Consider the following 19563-nt stretch of genomic DNA (forward strand, 5'->3'; position numbering starts at 1 on the left):
ACACAGGCACTACGTTGCATTCAAGTCCTGAACTTGAAGTACTTGGGAGAGGGGTGGAGAGAGAGCAGGTGTCCTGTTTTTTAGATTCTCCACTAAACATTTGCTGTGGGTGCTGTTGATGACAGTCCCTGCAGTCTGACCCAGACAAACTTCTGTTCTAAACCCAGGCTGCCATGCTCATTAAGGCAGCCCATCGATAATACATGGCCCATTAAGATCACCCTTTCCATGGCTGCTTTAAATGCCGCAGGAGGCTGTGCTCTGCCCGACTTTTCTCTGGGAAAGGGGCGCTGCTAGAAGATAGGCGGCGAAGCCAATGCCTCTGGGTGGAAGCCCGCCGTGCTAAGCCCTCCCGGCCGCCAGCAGCCCCTTTCCACCCCTCCCGCGGCGGCGCGGAGCTCCCAGCGCGCATCCCCGGGGTGCCGGGAGGCAGCCGGGCGGGCGGCAGGAGGGCTTAGGACCCAGGGGGACGGCGGTGGAAGGACCCAGGCTTTGGCGCACACGCCTCCTACCAAAAAAAAAAAAAAAAAAAAAAAAAAAAAAAAAAAAATCACAGCCCCGTGGAGCTGGCGCTCTCTCATTCAGTTTTCTAGAGAGATCTGAGCCGGAACCCAGGAGCCGGGAGATCCTTCTCTCCCACCCAGCTCAGCAGCAAGGACATCTACAGGGGGAAAAAACCCCACCCCACGCAGCCCCCCGCCGCCCCACGGCAGCTGCCGGCGCTGTGCAGGTATTTGGATTTGCCTTCTCTCGGGTTGCGCAGGGCGGCTCTCGGCGCTCCCCGCGCCGCCCGCCCCGCCGGGCCCGGGATGCGGCGTTTCAGCACCGCCGGGCGGACAGCTCCGGCCGCAGCCGCTCCGGGCCCGGCCTCCTGCTCCCTCCTGCTTCCCCTGCCTGCCCTGCTCCCTCCTGCTCCCTCCTGCTTCCCCTGCCTGCCCTGCTCCCTCCTGCTCCCTCCTGCTTCCCCTGCCTGCCCTGCTCCCTCCTGCTCCCTCCTGCTTCCCCTGCCTGCCCTGCTCCCTCCTGCTCCCTCCTGCTTCCCCTGCCTGCCCTGCTCCCTCCTGCTCCCTCCTGCTCCCTCCTGCTTCCCCTGCCTGCCCTGCTCCCTCCTGCTCCCTCCTGCTTCCCCTGCCTGCCCTGCTCCCTCCTGCTCCCTCCTGCTCCCTCCTGCTTCCCCTGCCTGCCCTGCTCCCTCCTGCTCCCTCCTGCTTCCCCCTGCCTGCCCTGCTCCCTCCTGCTTCCCCTGCCTGCCCTGCTCCCTCCTGCTTCCTCCTGCTTCCCCTGCCTGCCCTGCTCCCTCCTGCTTCCCCTGCCTGCCCTGCTCCCTCCTGCTCCCTCCTGCTTCCCCTGCCTGCCCTGCTCCCTCCTGCTCCCCCTGCCTGCCGGCCCTGCTCCCCCCTGCCTGCCCTGCTCCTTTCTGCTTACCCTGCTCCCTCCTGCTCCCCCCTGCCTGCCCTGCTTCCCCCTGCCTGCCCTGCTCCCCCCTGCCTGCCCTGCTCCTTTCTGCTTACCCTGCTCCCTCCTGCTCCCCCTGCCTGCCCTGCTCCCCCTGCCTGCTCTGCTCCTTTCTGCTTACCCTGCTCCCTCCTGCTCCCCCCTGCCTGCCCTGCTCCCTCCTGCTCCCTCCTGCCTGCCGTACTCCCTCCTGCTTACCCTGCTACCTTCTGCCTGCCCAGCCTCCTGCTCCTTCCTGCTCCCCCCCCGTCTGCCCTGCTCCCTCCTGACTACCCTGCTTGCTGCCTGTCTCCTGCCAGCCCTGCTCCCTCCTGTCCCCTGCCTCCTTCCAGCCAAGCTCTCTGCCTGCTGCCCGCTCTACTCACTGGCTGCCCTACTCCTTGCCTGCCCAGCCTGCTGCCTGTCCTGGTCCCTGCCTCCTGCCTATCCTGCTCCTCCTGTTCCCTGCCTCCTGCCAGCTCTGGCTGCTGACTCCTGCCTGCCCAGCTCCCTACCTGCCCTACCTCCTGCCTCCCAACATACTTCTCCTGTCTGCCAACCTACCTCTCCTGCGCCTGCTTCCCTGTCGCCTGCCTGCTCTTTGCCCTGCCTGCCTCTTTCTCCTGCTCACTGCCTTGTCTCTATGTCCCCTGCCTCCACTGCTTTCCTCATGCCTTCCCTGACTCCGTACTCACTGCATCCTCTGCCTCTTACTTGGCCTGCTCCCTCCCTGTCTCCTTATTCTGCTCTCTGCCTCCCCTGGCTGCCTCTCCTGCCTGTCCTACCTGACTGCTCTCTGCCTTCTTGCCTCCTTCCCCTGCTCCCTGCCTTTTTTCTTTGCCCTGCCAGCTCTACTTCCCTTAGCTCCCCTCCCTCCTCTGCTTCCCTTGCCTCTCCTTGCCCTTCGTACTGCCTCCTGCCTCCTATCTAACCTGGCTCTTCTTCCTCCAGTCGTCCTTGCCCTCCTTCTCTGATTCTCTTCTCTCTGCTTTCTGCCTTTCTGCTTTCTGCCTTCTGCCTTCCCTGTCTGCTCTCCTCCCTGCCCCTGTTTCCCCACATTCCTCACTTTCCTGCCCTTTCTTCACCTTCTGTCTTCCTTCTCCGTCACCAGCCTCAATCCTTCCTGAAAGGGGTCATGGGACTGTAAAAATCAGCTCTGCAGCCCAGGAGCTGGGCAAGAAAGGGAAAGAACACAAGCTGGAAGGGAAAGTCCAGATCCAGTTTGAGACCAGGGAGAGACGAGGGGCATGTAGAGGAAAGGGTTAAAACTGGGAGTTAAGTTAATGAAGTAAGGACTACAGCCAAATGTTGACATACAGGAGCTTGTCAAACAGCAGCAGATACCTGTTTGCTCCTCAGCAAATTGATGCCTGTTCTGACGTTTACTCATTCCAAAGAGGGATGAGCAATTAAAGGGAGGGGGGAATGTGCCAGGTCAGTCAACTGTATTGCTTTCCCAGTGGTAAACAGTGATGGGTGCAGGGAAGAAGTGAGGTGAATCACACCTAGCCTGTGGACCCTTTGCTGCAGGAAGTCAAGAATTAAGTTGTGGTCTCTGCAAGAAGTGAGGGTGTTCATACAGAAAATAAATGCAAAGCAAATAACAGCTGGAGAGACCCCATGTGTGCTACTGGCCTGACTTTAATTCTGTTTGCAATGGTTTAATCCTGAGAGGGTGAGGAAGGTCATAGGAGAAAGGGAGTTTCCCCTTTTCAAAATGCTGATTCCTCAATTTTAACAAGCTCCGTGAATAATGAAGTTAAGGAGCAGATGGCTACTCATTGTCCATCACTGAATACTGACTGGATCATATTTGGAAGAAAAAATTAAATTACAGAAATTCTGCTTTCATGTGCTGAGCAATCAGATGATAACATGGATTATCTCCAGTACTAAAAGTTAATACAATGCCAACATCTACATGAGATATTATATAACAGTATTATGCCATGCACTGCTTAGTGAAGGTACTGGTTTACTTTTTCATACAATAAATCAGATAACCTTGTAGAGCTTTTCCTCACTTGCAGTCTGTATTCCAGCTTGAAGTTTACAGGGGCAGCTTGTGTTGTCATGTATCTGCTGTAAAATGCTGCTGGTTATTATAAGAATTCTGTTGACTCACCTACCTCTAAAAACTACTGAGTATTTTCTAAAAATTAGACTTTTGTAAGGCAAATGCAAAACAATGAAAGATATTACAACCTTTTTAATAAACCTTCTTAATTTATTATATCAGCATTTATAACTTAAAATCTGTTGCAGAGACCGCATACTCTGAGTAGCACTCAGTGCTGCTGAGCAGTAGTGTAAGCAGTGTAACTGAGTTCAGCAATGGAGGAGCTGCAGAATCCACACCATAGCACTGGGTCATGATTCCTTAAAGTTTACGTGCCTTAAACACAGACATCATTTCACTGCAACGTATAACAGCAGCCTCCTCACCTTACAAAAAAGGATCATGTCAGTTGAAATAGTCATCTCATAAAAGGATGGAGAATATTTCCTTTCAAAAGACTGTAAGCTCATGCAATTGTTAACTTAAGCATGCAATTATTGAAGCAATTGTGCTATTGCTTGGCAAGTGAGTTTTATTTTCTCTCACAGCCTCGTGCTGTAGTGTCTCTGGCATAGACACAAACAAGATGTGACAGTTGGGTACCACAAGTTAAACAAAAGAGAGCAAGAAATAAAAGGGGGCAACATTAGTCTTTTATAGAGTGGAAAAACCAAGTAGAAGTTCTCATGAATTTTGGTCAGATGAGTTCTAATTCCTTTCCCTCTTGATCTAATGCTGCTCCATTGATTTAACTTGAGAAATTCCAAAATCTTTGGTGGGATTTTGGTATGTTTGGTTTGGTTTTTTTCCTCAGTAATATTTAGAGAAATAAACTTCTTAGGTCTGATATGTTCCTCCACTGAGAAAACAAACCCACATGGTACTATAAAGTTATATTAAGCTTTATTTCTACAAGCTTGGGAGAAGTTCCTATGTGCTTTGTGTTTGTGCTCAGACTTCAGTAGAAAGGAGAGAAAAAACCCCAGGAGGATTCCATGAATTTCTGGGTGCAGAAATACCTTCCTCTTCCCTTCCCTTCCCTTTCCCCTTCTCTTTCCCTTTCCTCTTCCTCTTCCTCTTCCCCTTCTCCTTCCCCTTCCCCTTCCCCTTTCTCTTCCCTTTCCCTTTCCCTTTCCCTTTCCCTTTCCCTTTCCCTTTCCCTTTCCCTTTCTCTTTCTCTTTCCCTTTCCCTTTCCCTTTCCCTTTCCCTTTCCTTTCCTCCCCTGACTGTCCCTCCTTCCCTTCCCCTCCCCACTGCCACACAATGAGAAGCTACAGATGCTTTTCTCTGGCATAACATATAAAGCAGAAAGAAGTCAACACTAATACATCACGATTGCGTTTGAAGGAACATAATCTTTCAAAACATGGAGTAAAAGAACTGCAAAATTAGATAAATATAATGTTATTAAACATGTAGTACTGAATATCTTGTTAATATGTTTTGTTCTTTCTTCTGTATATCTTTGTGCAGATGTTGTAACACAACTTGTCCAGCATTTAGGCATTTTCAGACACCAGCATTATGATTGTGTGCTATCAGATTTCTACATATAGCTTCATTATGAGGCTTGGGGGTGAGAATTAATGTTTTGCACACTGTTGATAATTTCTGTGCAAGATGTTTCTATATTATTGGAGGAACTGAACTCTGTCTAATAGCAGCCAGGGTGCTTTTGCTTGGTGACGCTTGCAGCATGACTGACATGGAAGTTCCTCGTAACTGCTGCTTCTCTGGCATGCCACAGGTTCAGGCCACATGTTCCCATAGGGGTTTGCAGATTATCTGTGACTGGTGAATGCTTACAACCTAAAAACTATGATTTGAAGAAAAATTTAACCAACCTCTTGAGGTTAAGGCTCTTTAACTCTTTTATTTATGTGTTGCTTAAGTTCCCCTCCTTGGCATGTGGTCCAATTCCTTAATATTCAGGTAGTTAATAAGTTTTGCTCATTTTAGGTCAAAAGATAATGGGGCAGTTTTTTAATTTTATGTTTGCTAGACAGCCTTGTCTGTCTCTCCTCCTGCCTGGCAGCTTGTAGGAATAACAGGACTACTTCAGACTGGTGCTGCAGATGTGCCTGCCCTACATACTGTGCAGAGAGCAGCAAAGATCAGTTGAGTTTCTGCCCTGTTTTGTGCCATGGCTAAATTACCACCACTGGACATTTAGATGCAGCCTGAGGGCAACCTCTAACTCAAACTAACAAGAAGATTGTAGAACAAGTAGCAATGTATGACATTTTTTTTACTGAACTGGAGGAAATGTTAGTTTTTGTACCTGAGCTGAGAGATGCTACCCTGGGAAGATGTGAGAAACAATCAAATTCCCCACTCAGCTGTTATAGTCACAAACATTCACTATTTTCATAATGACAAGAAGCAACAAATCCCTAGTGAAGGTTTACAGGAGCACCAGTACTTGGAGCAGAAAGACTTGCAATATTTAACTCATTTATACTCACTGGGAGAATCTAATCCCTTAGGAAAGACCACAGAGAAGTAGCGGTGAGACCACACCCGGAGTATTGTGTCCACTTCTGGGCTCCTCAGTACAAGAGAGACATGAACATATAAGAGAAAGTCTGACAAAGGGTCAAGAGGATGATGAAGGGGCTGGAGGGTCACTCACAGGAAGAAAGGTTGAGAGAGCTGGGACTGTTCAGCCAGGAGAAGAGCAGGCTCAGGGGGATCTCATCAGTGTGTTCAAATACCTGAAGGGAAGATGTAAAGAGGATGGAGCCAGGATCATTTCAGTGGTGCCCAGTGCCAGGACCAGGGGCAATGAGCACAAACTGAAACATGGGAGGTTTCTTCTGAACATCAGGAAATATGTTTTTACTGTGAGAGTGACTGAGCACCGGCACAAGTTCCCAGAGAGGCTGTGGAGTCTCCCTCCTTGGACATACTCAAAAGCTGTCTGGACAGAGCCCTGGGGAACCAGCTCCATGAGGCCCTGCTTGAGCCGGGGGTTGGAGCAGATGCACTCCAGAAGTTCTTTCCAATCTCAGCCTTTCAGTGATTCTGTAAGAATCTGAGTAGCAGCCAGGCTGTTGGACTTGGGATACTAGATAGACCTGTTGGAAACACCCACAGGGAGTTTGCTCTTTGCAAGACATAAAGAAATGATACACTTTGGGAGTCCTGATTGTGCTTTTGAAGCCTAAGGGGATTATGTTGGAGATGCTGGGAATGTTGCAGTCTACCTCTCCATTTCCTTGTATGCAATATGGCTTCATGTTTTTCTTACAATGCAGAGCATTATGCATAAAGAGGAAAGATTCCCTGGATGTTAACATGTAAGCTTATGGCTCAGGAGAGATAGGATCTGTTCCCAGCTCTGTGAAATGTGTCCTCTGGGATCTCAGGCAAATCACTCAGGGCTATGCTTCTCCCCACAATCTGTGGAAGATGCCAGGGTCTTGCAGCCAAGGACAAGAGAGAGTCAGTTTTGCTCATTGCTCTTCTGAAATTGGTTCATGGAGCTGGGGTAGGTCCCTTTCTATATCTGACTACTCCACTTCCAGTACAGGTGGTTACTAAGGTACCACAAAGCCACAAAGTGCCACAGGAATCATTCCTGTAGGTACAGGTATGGACTCATCCTCCCCTGTCCTTATGGAGAAACCCCTGCTAAGCAGAATGTAGCCCTAAGAAGTTTTCCAGAATTAACATCAAAATATTTTTCAAAAAGAAATTTAATGAGATGACACCCACACTCTGAGATGAAATCATTCTATATTACCACTTTTCCTCCCTCCCTGCCTACTCCCTTCCTCTTTGGTTTGATTCTAGCAGCTAATATCTGTATGAACGCTAGGAGTTAGGAATTATATAATGAGACAAACCTTAGCAGTGATGCCTCTTAATACCAGGTGAGGATGAAGTGCTAGTGCCGTCTCAATTTGCAAATTGTGGTACTGAAATTTCACATGGCATATAGCTTTGGACTGGATGGAAAACACTTGGTAGATAAAGAGACAGCTAAAATCTTTCTGGAACTGAATTGGATGGGGAAGGGCCAAATGGAGATCAGATGCTTAAAAAAACAAGAGGTGTTCCAGGGACAGTTAAGTGGGCAGGAACAAAATGATCCAGACAAGTGCCATCATCACTGAAGGCAGGTTTTGGCCAGCTTTCGAGGGCATGCAATGCAAAAGGGGATTGCATGCTGACCCAGAAGCTGTCACTGAAGAATGAGCAGTAAGGCACATTAAAATCTTTGAATGAAAAGTGCTTTGTATATTTTGGAAAGGTACTATCGTCATTTTAGTTTGCATAGTAAATATTACTGTACATTTTATTATTAACTATTTTTTTTTCCTGAGGATCATGCAAAAACATAAGCTGCTTGTCTGTAAAGTGTATCCCACTTTCAATATGTTACCTATGCTGAACACTCACTGTCCCTTGTCATTCCCTTGTTGGGGCTGAAAATGAATTAGCCAAAATTGTATGTGACACCACAATTTTGGTGGAAATTTCCCTCCTTGTTTTGGTGTTAATATGTTGTGTTTCAAATCTCTGTAATTTTTTTTTCATTTAAGGCTGAATTTTGTTTCTTTGGAGGGATGATTTATTATAAGGGGCTGTGAAAAGACATTAGAAGAGCAAATAGTCCCTTGGGAACACAGAGTCACAAGACAGAAAAACAGCTGTTGAGACTGTAACACACTCTAGTGCGCCAACAGGCAGCAACAATATTCAAAACAGGGAAAGAAGACCCATGTCTTCATTTGGAAGAAAAAACAACCCTGCACCAAATTGAACAAAGATATAAACATCTAAAAAATTGGCAGATGGATCAGAGCTGTACACAACACCGGAAGAGAAGGAGAAATTGCCATGTGTGGGAGGAGGTGAAAATGGAGATGAAGCTTCTGTTACATCTTGGGAGTCAGAATAAATCAGAACCGTTTGAGAAAGTGCAGTCACAATTAAACTGGGTAGCTATGGAGCACTAAATTTATTGTCAAGGTTAGCAGTGGGAGAACCAAATCTTTCACTGATGTCTATCAGGCTCCTTGAAGGCAATTTGTGGATTGCTAACCTCATGATTTGCCCTACCATTCTGAGAGTGACAGAATTGTTCATACATATTTTAGATTATTTTGCAATATATAACTTCACACCAATAAAGTATTTTAGTGCAGTCTGTTCTGGGTGATAATCGGGATAATCTATAGATAACTGTAATCCACGGTTATAGCTCAGCTCACTAACAGAAAACTCTGAAATGCATTTAGAAATGGATCTTTTGTTAGAATGAGTATTTGTAAGTTGCTTTTTGGCAACAACATCTGACGGGAAAGGACTGTATCTCCCTCACCTTGGGATAATCCTGGGAATTTAAATTAGTTAAAACAGTAGGAAACTTTAATAAAAATAAGTAAAATAGTTTTTGACAGTAAATAGTTGGGGAACCAATAAGAAAGGCCAGACTTTATCTGCTTGGTCAAATCTCTTTTCTTCTGGAGCAGACTGCAGTTGACCTTTCAAGAATTTGCCATACTGCCAAAGAAGCATCTTGGTGGAAGTGGGAGACACAAAAGGAGCAGAGGAAGGGACAGTTTTACTCCCATGAACTCCTAGAAACACAGAAAACTGATGAAGTGGGGACTGTGTGTGTGTGTGTGACTGTTACCTGCTGCTAGTCCTTGGATGCTTTAGAACAGATCCAGGGGAAGGCCACAAAAATGACCAGAGGGCCGGAGCACCTCTCTTACAATGACAGGCTGAGAGAGTTGGCGTGCTTCAGTCTGGAGAAGAGAAGGCTCCAGGGAGACCTTACAGCAGCTGTCCAGTACCTAAAGGGAGCCCCTTTAGGTAAAGATGGTCACAGACTTTTTACTAGGGCCTGTAGTAATAGGACAAGGGCTAACATTTTTAAACTGAAAGAGCACAGATTCAGATTGGATATAAAGAAGAAATTTTTTTACAGTAAGAGTGGTGAAGCCCTGAAACAGGTTTCCCAGAGAAGTTGTGAATGCTCAGACATTGGAAGTGTTCAAGGCCAGATGGAATGGGGCTTTGAAAAACCTGATCCAGTGAAAGATGTCCCTGCCCGTGACAGGGAGGTTGGACTAGATGAACTTCAAAGGTCCCTTCCAAACCAAACCATCCTGTGATTCCATGATTTTGTGATTCTAAGCCACAGGAACACTAAAGGTGTTGTAATTCATACTAAGTCCTAAGCCAGAGCTAATGCAGACCCCAGATAATCTTCTTGCTTCCAGACCTCTGCTTAACACCTTTGAGAACAAAGAGTTTCCATACTCTACCGCTTGCTGTCAAAACTCGGGAGGGACCAATCCTGGCACCACACTCCCCTAATGAGTGTCACACTTAAATACTCCTAGCTCTCCTAACTAGCTCATGGATGCAATTGCAACAAAACCCATGATTTATGCAAGAAAATGCTAATGTCACCATTAAGTTGAGATCTCAGTCACAAAATATTGGCCTGGTTTCTCTATGGCCTACTGTAATTTTACATCAGTGGAATTAGGTTGATACCATAGGAGTTATTCTAATTTGGTCTAATAAAGGCAAGAGTAAGGCAAATAACTGTTATTTTATTTTTATACAAGGAATCCACCTTTATTACTGCTCTAATTTCTTTAAGAATTGAATAGCCTGCACTCATGGAATACCCCTCAAAACCTGGGGAATTGTTCTCTGGAATCATTTGCACTCCATAGTGCCTTTTCAAAGCCCTCTTTTCTCCCAGCTCTGCCTTTCCTCAAGTTTTCCCAGGCTGATCAATCATCAGATACTCTGCTCTGCAGGTAGCTCTTTTCAACTCCAGCTCCACAGTGAATACAGAAAGAGGATGCTTAATAAACTCTCCTTTGTGTCACCCACAGAAAAGTCCAATTCATATCTCTGTTAAATGAAAAGCTTATCTCCCACCACAAATGTCCTTTAAGCAAATATGCAGAAACACTCTGTATTTAAATTTTGGGATCTCATCCTTGGGCTGCAGCTGTGGCATCTAAAATGTAGTTTTTATCAATAACATGCAAGGTCACAAAGGAGGGAACTGAGGCACTCCTTGTGCTCATTGACTTCCAGGTCCTGCAACATAACTTTGAGCAAATCCGGGACCAAGAAATGCTTTGGATGCTGCTCTCCCCTTTGTTTGATCTGAGAATGCTGAACCCAGGGGAGCAGATGAATGAAATGGTTGTTTTACTATAAATAATTCATAACTTTCCAAACAGCTTTTCAAATACAAAAAGTATGTCTTTTACTGAGGGATTTCCTTTAAATTTTTAAAACCAATTTTTCTTTTTCAGAAATTAGAAAGAGAGATCAGTTAAGTGGGGGGGGGGGGGAGGGGGGTGTTTGCTTGTCTGTTTCTGTGATGGCTGAAAAATTGTATGGATCTTGATCTTTCCTCACACACATATCACACTGGAACAGACCTTGATCTTATTTCACCCGGTTGTAGCTACACAGACTATGATGACAGCCTCTTGCTAATTATGTCACTGAAATGTAAGAGATTCACTGTACCATTTTGCTCATACATACAGCTTAAGCAGATTTTCTTCTAACTCTTGTAAAAACAAATTCTAGGTAAAATACAAAAATCAAAAGGAAATTCAGAACTAGGTATTCAGGAAAGCTACAATATACAGAAAAAAAGAATTTTTAATAAAATACGTCTCTTTTCAACTAAAGCACCAACCCTGTCAGATTGGACACATCAAGAACCTTATTTGTGGAAGGGTTCCCATGAAGATGTATTGAGTCTCAATGGGAAATATTTTCAGTGAGGTTCTAAAAAGTAGAAATTATCCTTGGTATTGCTGGAGTTTTGGTTTTTTTAAAAAACAGTTTTACAGTCAACTCAGGATCTTAGTCAAGGAGAGCTACAAGCTTATAGTACAGATAATAAAACTAAATCAAACAGTTGTTCTACTTAGTACGATGAGGGTAAATCTGTTTACCTATGAAGCTGAAATGTTGCTCCTATTAGGGGTGGAAAAAAAATTACTATTATTTTTGCTGTTCTAATCCTTGGCTTGAAGTTAGGGATGCTGCACCTTCCACATTTCTGTAAGACAACTTTGAGAAATGTATTCTAATAGTAAGTTGATACAGCTTAGTATTAATTGTCAATAAATCAGATTGCTTTTCTGAAAGCCTGAATACATACGTTCAAGATGTTAGTGACTGCCTTATCTTAAATGCACCCATTCTGAAATTATGTGACTGCTATCCTCCTGCATATGAAGCATACAAAGAAATTTTATGGCTAAATAATTTCAGAAATGCATTCCTAAAAACTTTATATACGCATTTAATCTTTCTTTTATATATTTTCTTTTTCTTTTAGTAAGTGATGGAATAAACAACACTTTCCTTTGGAAGGAGTATAGTACATGTGAACGGCCTGTTACTCTGCAAGAATAAGGAAAGCCCTTTGCTTTAATTTGTTAAGTATCAGCTTGATAGCAAAAAGCATCTGAATGGCTCGCACTCACAGCAGACCATCAGTTGAATGGGATCAGCACTTCTACTAAAATATCTGAAGTTAAGGATTTGGAAAAGAGGTTTTTGCAGAGATGACCCATTTACAAGCTGGACTTAGTCCAGAGACTATAGAGAAAGCCCGCCTGGAACTGAATGAAAACCCTGACATTTTGCACCAGGATATCCAGCAAGTCAGGGACATGATCATCACGAGGCCTGACATTGGGTTTTTACGTACAGATGATGCCTTCATCTTGAGATTTCTCCGAGCCAGAAAGTTTCACCAAACTGAGGCCTTCAGACTGCTGGCTCAGTACTTCCAATACCGCCAATTAAATCTGGATATGTTCAAAAACTTCAAGGCCGATGATCCAGGAATCAAACGGGCTCTGACAGATGGGTTTCCGGGAGTCCTGGAAAATCGCGACCACTGTGGCAGGAAGATTCTTCTGCTTTTTGCAGCCAACTGGGATCAGAGTAGGTAAATGTAGATAGTGTCCTTATCTTTTACACACACTCACACCCAACTCGTAATGGAATATTTGTCACCATCCTTGAAGCAGCAAGGCCATTTTCAGCAGAAGATTTTGTAACCATATATCCATTTCACTATAACTTCCATCTCACCTGATCACCTGTCAGTCCTCATTATTAGGACATACGACCATTGAGAGATAAGGGTATATCAGTGTGTCATATAAGTAGCTCATGTCTGGGTTTTTTTTAAAGAAATATCTCCAAATTTTAGCCAGATAATGTTTTTTTTCTATACATACATTAATGTCTATTGTAAGTCACTTCAGCTGTATCATAGAATAGCCAAACAGGTTGACAAAAAGCAAGTGTCTCAGAGCATGTGGAGGTTCTTGTAGCTCTCCTGGTGCAGAAGAAACTGACAGTATTTATTCTATCATCATACTTTCTAAGAGATTGTTTGTTGGTTTGTTTGTTTGTTTGAACCATTTTGGGAATTGCAGCCTCTGCTCTATTTCCACAAACTGCATTGTGATTTCTACACACTCTGGTTGCTCTATGTTGTTAGTCTGATAAATGGGAGATTCACACAAAGCGTATTTTCTGTTCAGGTAATTTCTTTACCGAGTGGTATGAACAAAGGTATCTCCCAGCCATTATTATAAAATAATGCCCTTAAATGTTAATGTGATTAGTCAGCTTTCACTAGCTGTTTGAAGTAGTACAGAGAAAAGGGACTAGTCCAGGAATACCATGTTCACATTGTCCTTGTCTTCATAAGTCTTTCCATTCCATTTTCCCTGCCTTCATGGTGAGATGGAGAAGTGTAATCAGCTGTAGGGTTACCATGTGTTCTGTTGAATCTTGATAAAAATCATATGAAAGAACAAAATTCAGATTCAGGTTTTAAGTATCATCAGTTCTGATGATTTCCAGGTAGGATTTTATCTTGTGATGGTCTAAAGTTTTTGATGAAAAAGTCTTATCCTTAGGAGTCAATAAATTGGAGCTTTGAATTTACATAATAGAAATTATTAGAGAACAATACACATACGTCTGCAATTTTTCATGTCAGTTGTTTTCTGGGAAAACCTTTCATCACCATGTGAAAAGCAGAGTTCAGAAGTGTTTCTGATTTTCATTTGCATGTGAATAAATGTACAGAAAATTACACAGAAGTGTAACATTGCATAATCAAACGTGTTTGGTGAAATCGTGAACTGAGGGCAGTAATAAAAGTCCTATTAACTACAAAGAGGCCAGCAGTTTATCTCCTGTCTTTCTGAACTGCAAGTTTGCCTTTCTTTCAACCACAAAACTCTTCTGTTAGCAATTGGCCTGAAAAGAAAGATGAATGCACAGGTATCTGGCATTAATAGAAAGCATCAGCTTTAGAGGACAGAAGCACTGTGGCTCTGCTGGTTGCATTAAGGGATTTAGGTATTATATAGAGCCAGCTTTGGGTTTCTGATCCCTCAACAAAATGAATCTTTGTGATTAACCTTGTACATCAGGGCCTGCTCTTGGAAAGCTGAGAGTGCTGGTGTCTAAGGCTACTGCAATGAGATTTTGACAGAATAATGATTCCTGTCAGATTTGGCTCAGATTTTCTGAAAGTCCTTTAATATCCATCCATGTGTGTGTGTGTGTGTGTATGTCTGTGTGTTCAAAAACCAAAGCAACCTTGCATATTTTGAAAAATATAATTTTAACCTTCAGAGAAGAAAAGCTGAGGCGAATAGTATAGGATGTACTTTCCTAAGACTCCTCAGTGAAATGAAAAGTCATGTGCAAATTTTACCTCAGTTCAGCCACTGAACCTCATCTCTTCTGTGGATTCAGATGGCAAGAAGTGTTTTTTCTATGGCCTTTTGTGGTACTCCAGGTACAACAGGGATTTGGGACAAGATCTGGGCTGTAAGTAAATGGATAGCCTCCTCCTGTTTTGCTGTCTAAAGGCATCAGCAAGAGGAAAAGCTGTTAAGGAGTGGGAAATGGTGAGTGCAATGTCCTATTAAGAAGCATGGAAGCAGGTTATTGACCAGAAGAAACATAAATTTCACAAAAAACTTCCAACAGGCATTGTGCACATCTTACATAAATGTATCTTGGGCAACCTTTCTGCAGATGTGTCTTCAGTGACGGCAAGATGTTCACAAGCTCATATTTCAGCTGAGTGCTAATGGAGTCGGCCGTGATGTTGACATGCAAGAGTAAGAGCTAACCCTTCAGCATGCCCTTCCTAACTTTAATCTTATTTGCTGCTGGCTGTGCCTTCTCTTTCTTTATGATCAAATTCTAATTTATGAGGGGCTATTTATAAAGAAATAGTAATTTCCAAAGGGTCTTTTAAAATCAGAATAGCTATAATCCATAAACTGATTTTCAGTCCAGACATTCTTACCATTTATGTGCCTGGGAGTATGGTTGCTGTTGGTATCACATGTCAAAGAGGCAGAAGAAACCTTGAAACTTTCTGTGCTTATAAATATATTGATTTTTAACAGGAAATGTCATTATTTGTGTAATATGAATGCTTGGACAAATCAGATCCAAGATGTTTCTAAGGTATGCCATGTATCAAAGGTAGAACTTCCATGTAAGCTTTTAGAAACATTTGTAATTTCAGCCTCCAGAATGCAACTGATAGATCTGACATCTCTAGCAAACTAGGTTTTAATTTCCAGTCTCAATGTTTCCAGCTTCAGGTTCCAGCTGCTAGATCATGTTAGTTTAAATGTACCACAAAAATATGACAGCTTCCCATGTTTGTACTTTTATGTCCTGTCCACGTCATATTTAACCTATTTTTGAGTTTACTGGAGAGGCGGCACTGTAGGGTAAGTCACTGTCAGGCAACAAGAAGATTATGCATTAGCGACTCTGCAGCAGAGGTTCTTGTGTTCACATTTAACCACGGGGAAAGTAAAACAAGTAACACCCTTTTCCTTGAGGACAAAACAACCTCCTGCTGTCTGCAAGGTAAAGAATACACCTATGGGCAGCCAGCGCAGCAAAGATAATGTTCTGCAAAGTAATGCACTAGCTTAATGTATCACAATATATTTAAGATGCCAAAGCTTAAACAGTTTTAACTTATTTAATCTCAGAATTGGGAAGATTTTCCAGGTTTAAAATACTCTTCATCATTATTTTCTGGACTGTTCCTATCATTTTAGTGTTGTTGCTAAGGTGCAGGTGGATGAACTGAATAAAAATTTCCACTAATAAATCATCAAGTGATAACACTATCTCATCTGCTCAGTAGTTTTCTCCTTTTAGATACAAAATTGTCACTCTGTTCTTAACTACTCTACCCCATTTTGAGCTTATGTTCAGCTCAAATTTGCTTTCAAGTCAGTTTCCTAAAATACAAATGCCACTGGTAAATGTGTCATACATTCTCATCCATTATGTGGGCACAGTCTAGCATGTGATTCATGCTCTTGTGCAGAGCTAAAAGTGTCCTGCTCCCCAATTATCATTTCAAAGGGTTTGTGACATCTGCAAAGCTCACTGGCAAGAATTTTATTTTTGTTTCCACATAGTTAAAAAATATAATGATGATTGTTTTGACCAAAACCTCTTTGGTGACTGGGAAAAAAACACAGGGGATGATAATTCTTATTGCCAAATCACTAGCTGAGATCTATCATGGCTCCAGAGTTATACTAATTTAGCATCTGCTGCATAGGTTTGATTTTGCTCCATTGTTCAGGTAGGTTTCTTGGAGATGATGTCATCACTTTCTCTTTAGGTCCTGCGTAGCATATTTTGGATCTCTTAGTTAATGTTAATCACATATTCAATACCTTCGCTTTCACTTTTTCAGTATTGAATAAATGAAAATGAGCAGATGGATAGAAAAGAAAGAGATTGGATAAGTTCCATAGTGAGGGAGAAAAAAAACTGTTGAGCTATATTACTGCACACTAGTACAGGGGAGGGATATTTTTCACTTTGGTCAGAACTCAAGGAGTGAACTCACCTGAAACCCACAAAGACTTTACTTACACCACTGCTCACAGAGCACATCATTTTTGAATGCAAATTGGGCAGCAATAAAGACAGATAAGGATGTCAAACTGATCATGTAATGATTTTTTTTGATTAAATAATTTGCATGATAAAAATTTCCAGTTTGTAAAACAAACAAATGCATACATACAGTTTTGATGAGACCTGAACCAGGATTTAATGTAAAAAACAATGCTCCATGTGCTGGATTACAAATACTCTTTCTCACAGTTTTTCACCAAACCTAAGCCCTCACTCCTCTGATGCACCTGTAGTGAAACTGAAGCTTTTAAAGAAGTTAGGTAAGAGGGTCTTCTCAGATGTTGGATTGAGTGGAAGCCTTCAGTAACTTCCACAGCTGTTCCTAAATCTGCTACTGTCTTCTAATACATGCTGCTTAAACACCAAGGAGATGGAGCTTTGGGTGAACAGGTAATGCAGCAGAAGGTGTTCATTAATCTTACAAGCAAAAATATTTCTTTCAAGGTTGTTCAGCCAGAGTAAAATTTATTTTTGTGTAAAGAGCCAGCAGAAGAACTCCAATCACAATCCTGTGCAAATGGGGGCTTGGGGTAGGGGGCAGAATACTTTCAATAGTCTTTTGCAGTAAGATGGTAATTAATTTTTGTCTTCATGTCTGTGCCTTAGAAGCTGTCACATAGCTCCAAAAATTCTGTGAGTCAGAGAAAACCTGCTGCTTTGTTTACAACATACAATCCCAAGTCAACTGCTAGCCATAAATCGTCTTTTATTAATCAAGATGTCAAATGCCAGATACTTACCATGTTGTAGGAAAGTGTACTGAGGCTAAAGGGAGAGGAAATGTTCTGACATAGTGGTAAACTAACAGCTATAAATATTTTAAAGGATTGCGATAAAAACCAAGTATGTTCTTGCTGAGAATGCTCAAAGTGGTATAATTACAAGGATATTATCATCATCAGATCCTGTTGGTATAAGAACATGTCTCAAGTGCTGATTGTTCCAATATATTTCAAGCATAGTCTCAGATGCTTAAAAGAATATGAGGGAATAAACATCTGTTGAGACTGATTTATAGTCACAGGCAAACTGTGGCAATAACTCAGCCTCATGTCTGTTTATCATGAGAGATCACAGCTGAAGTGCAGGCAGTCCTAACACCAGAATGATTTTTATACATCAAGTCTTTGGGTTTTGTTAGGAGGTAGTGATTATCTGTTGGGAGATGCTTATGGTAATGCAGATTGACATTGCGGTTCAAGCATTGCATTGACCAATAAATAGCTTAGAAGCACACTGCATAAAAAATAATTCATATTACGTTACTGAGCTGGTCTGAAATGGTAGCAGAATTCAGGGTAGTAGGGGAAAGCAGCATAGCATAAGCAGAATACTCATTTTGAAGAGTAACAGATGTGCAAATTAAATGTTGGACAAAGAAGGCAAAAATAAGCTCTGTCTTGAAATGTTTTAATTTGCTTGAAGGGTGGCAACTTAATTCAGTTAGTACCGTTTATCATGGAAGCCATATTTGGGAAGGCAATTGTAGCCCATATGAATGACAGCAGGATGACATACACAAATGAGAATCCTGTGTAGGGCTGAGTAGGGAATCCAAGAAGAGAAGGAAAATATCTGAAAAAAGAGAAAGAAAAACAACAGCTGGGAAAGTTATGAAGCATATGTTGAAGAATGAGAGAAGCCTGATTGAAAATAAAAAAAAAAAATCCATGGAGAGGGATTGGCAATCAAACACATTTTGAGAGAGAAGAGGTGATTGGATGGTGTTGGGCTGAGGGCTGACTGAAGAGCTGTGAAGGACAGTGCCTGTAGGTGAGAAACACAGTTGCAGGAGCTTGCCTGCAGGATAACACAGGAAAATGTAGGGCAGACTGGAGAGTGGCTCTATGCCACTTTCCTCCTGTGGCGAAAAGAAACCAAATCCAATTCCCAATTCCCAAGGACAGTTGATAAAGAAAACTATGCAAACACACATACACAGCAAACACACAGATGCGCATCCACATCCCCTGCTCTTCTTCACAGACTGTCTCAAAAGACCAAATTTTTGCATGAGGGTTTATGTCTGGGTGTCAGAAAAGAGAAACCGCATACAGTTGTGATAGCACTTGTCCCTAACACAACGACCCATAGTCCTACATGTGCTGTGTATACCATTGTCACAGATGGGATCTGCAAAAGAGCACCATAACAGAGCTACATCTACAGAATAGTAGGAAGCCAAGCAACATGACATCTGTCTTGGCGTGGTTCTTTGCCCTTTTGGACTTTGGAAACTGCTGGAAACCATGAATGAAGGCTCTTATAAATAGCCACTTTTTGAGGTTAGGCTGTGTAGGAAGAGACCAGAACACTTTTTTTGTCAGAGCACTTCCCAAATCAAGTTTTCTCAATATCTAATATCCTGATCACTTTCTAACTTTCCAACCTAACTAAAAGCAACTAAGGCAAAGTCAAGCATTGCAGCAGGAACAGACTGCAAAGAGTCAGGGAAGGAAAAAAAAGTTAATTCTCTACAAAGCTATTTAATAAGCTACATGCAGTAGAAGCATCAGAAAATAGTGGAAGTACTGAGCTGGAATCCTGAAATACATTTGAAATTTTTAAATTTTAATACTTCCTTGATATATTATTTCCCCAGGCCATGATTTATTTTAGACTTTTTCCTCTGAACTCTGAGCCCTGTGTCAATTGCATTTTACATTGAAATATCTACTCTTTTCACTCTGGCAAGTGCTGAGCATCCTCCAATTTCAGCACCCTCAGAGCAGCACAAGGGGTGCTTAGGAACTGGTGCTGTTAGCAGACCAGGTGATCCCACAGGAGTTACAACAGACAGCATGAATTTGGTCGGGATGTCAATGTTGTGGGTGGCTGCTCAGTTGCATGAAATAGCTGAACAGCACACTGGGGTAAATTCTACCCTGCCACCACAGTCACCCTGCCTCAGGGTATTTCTTTGCCATGGTGAAGCTGGAGGGTGAGGGAGACACAGTTGGCCCTGTGGTTGTGCTGGTGAGAGTGCCATGACCATGGTATGCTCTCAGTGATGTGCGAAATTAAGTGGTACCAGCACCCATCTGCCACATACACC

At 43.0% G+C, this 19563-nt stretch overlaps 1 protein-coding gene across 1 annotated transcript in view; it reads left to right on the top strand.

Moving 5' to 3' along the window:
• Positions 1-543: 543 nt before the first annotated feature.
• Positions 544-19563, top strand: part of CLVS1 (clavesin 1) — a 100524-nt gene continuing 81504 nt past the window's right edge. The window contains exons 1-2 of the mRNA XM_039548736.1: positions 544-730; positions 11839-12456. Of these exons, the coding sequence (XP_039404670.1) occupies positions 12068-12456 (389 nt within the window). The 5' untranslated portion in view covers positions 544-730; positions 11839-12067. The remainder of the gene's footprint in view (positions 731-11838; positions 12457-19563) is intronic.

This window comes from Corvus cornix, chromosome 2 (genome assembly GCF_000738735.6).
Source record: "Corvus cornix cornix isolate S_Up_H32 chromosome 2, ASM73873v5, whole genome shotgun sequence".
Classification (NCBI taxonomy): Eukaryota; Metazoa; Chordata; class Aves; order Passeriformes; family Corvidae; genus Corvus; species Corvus cornix.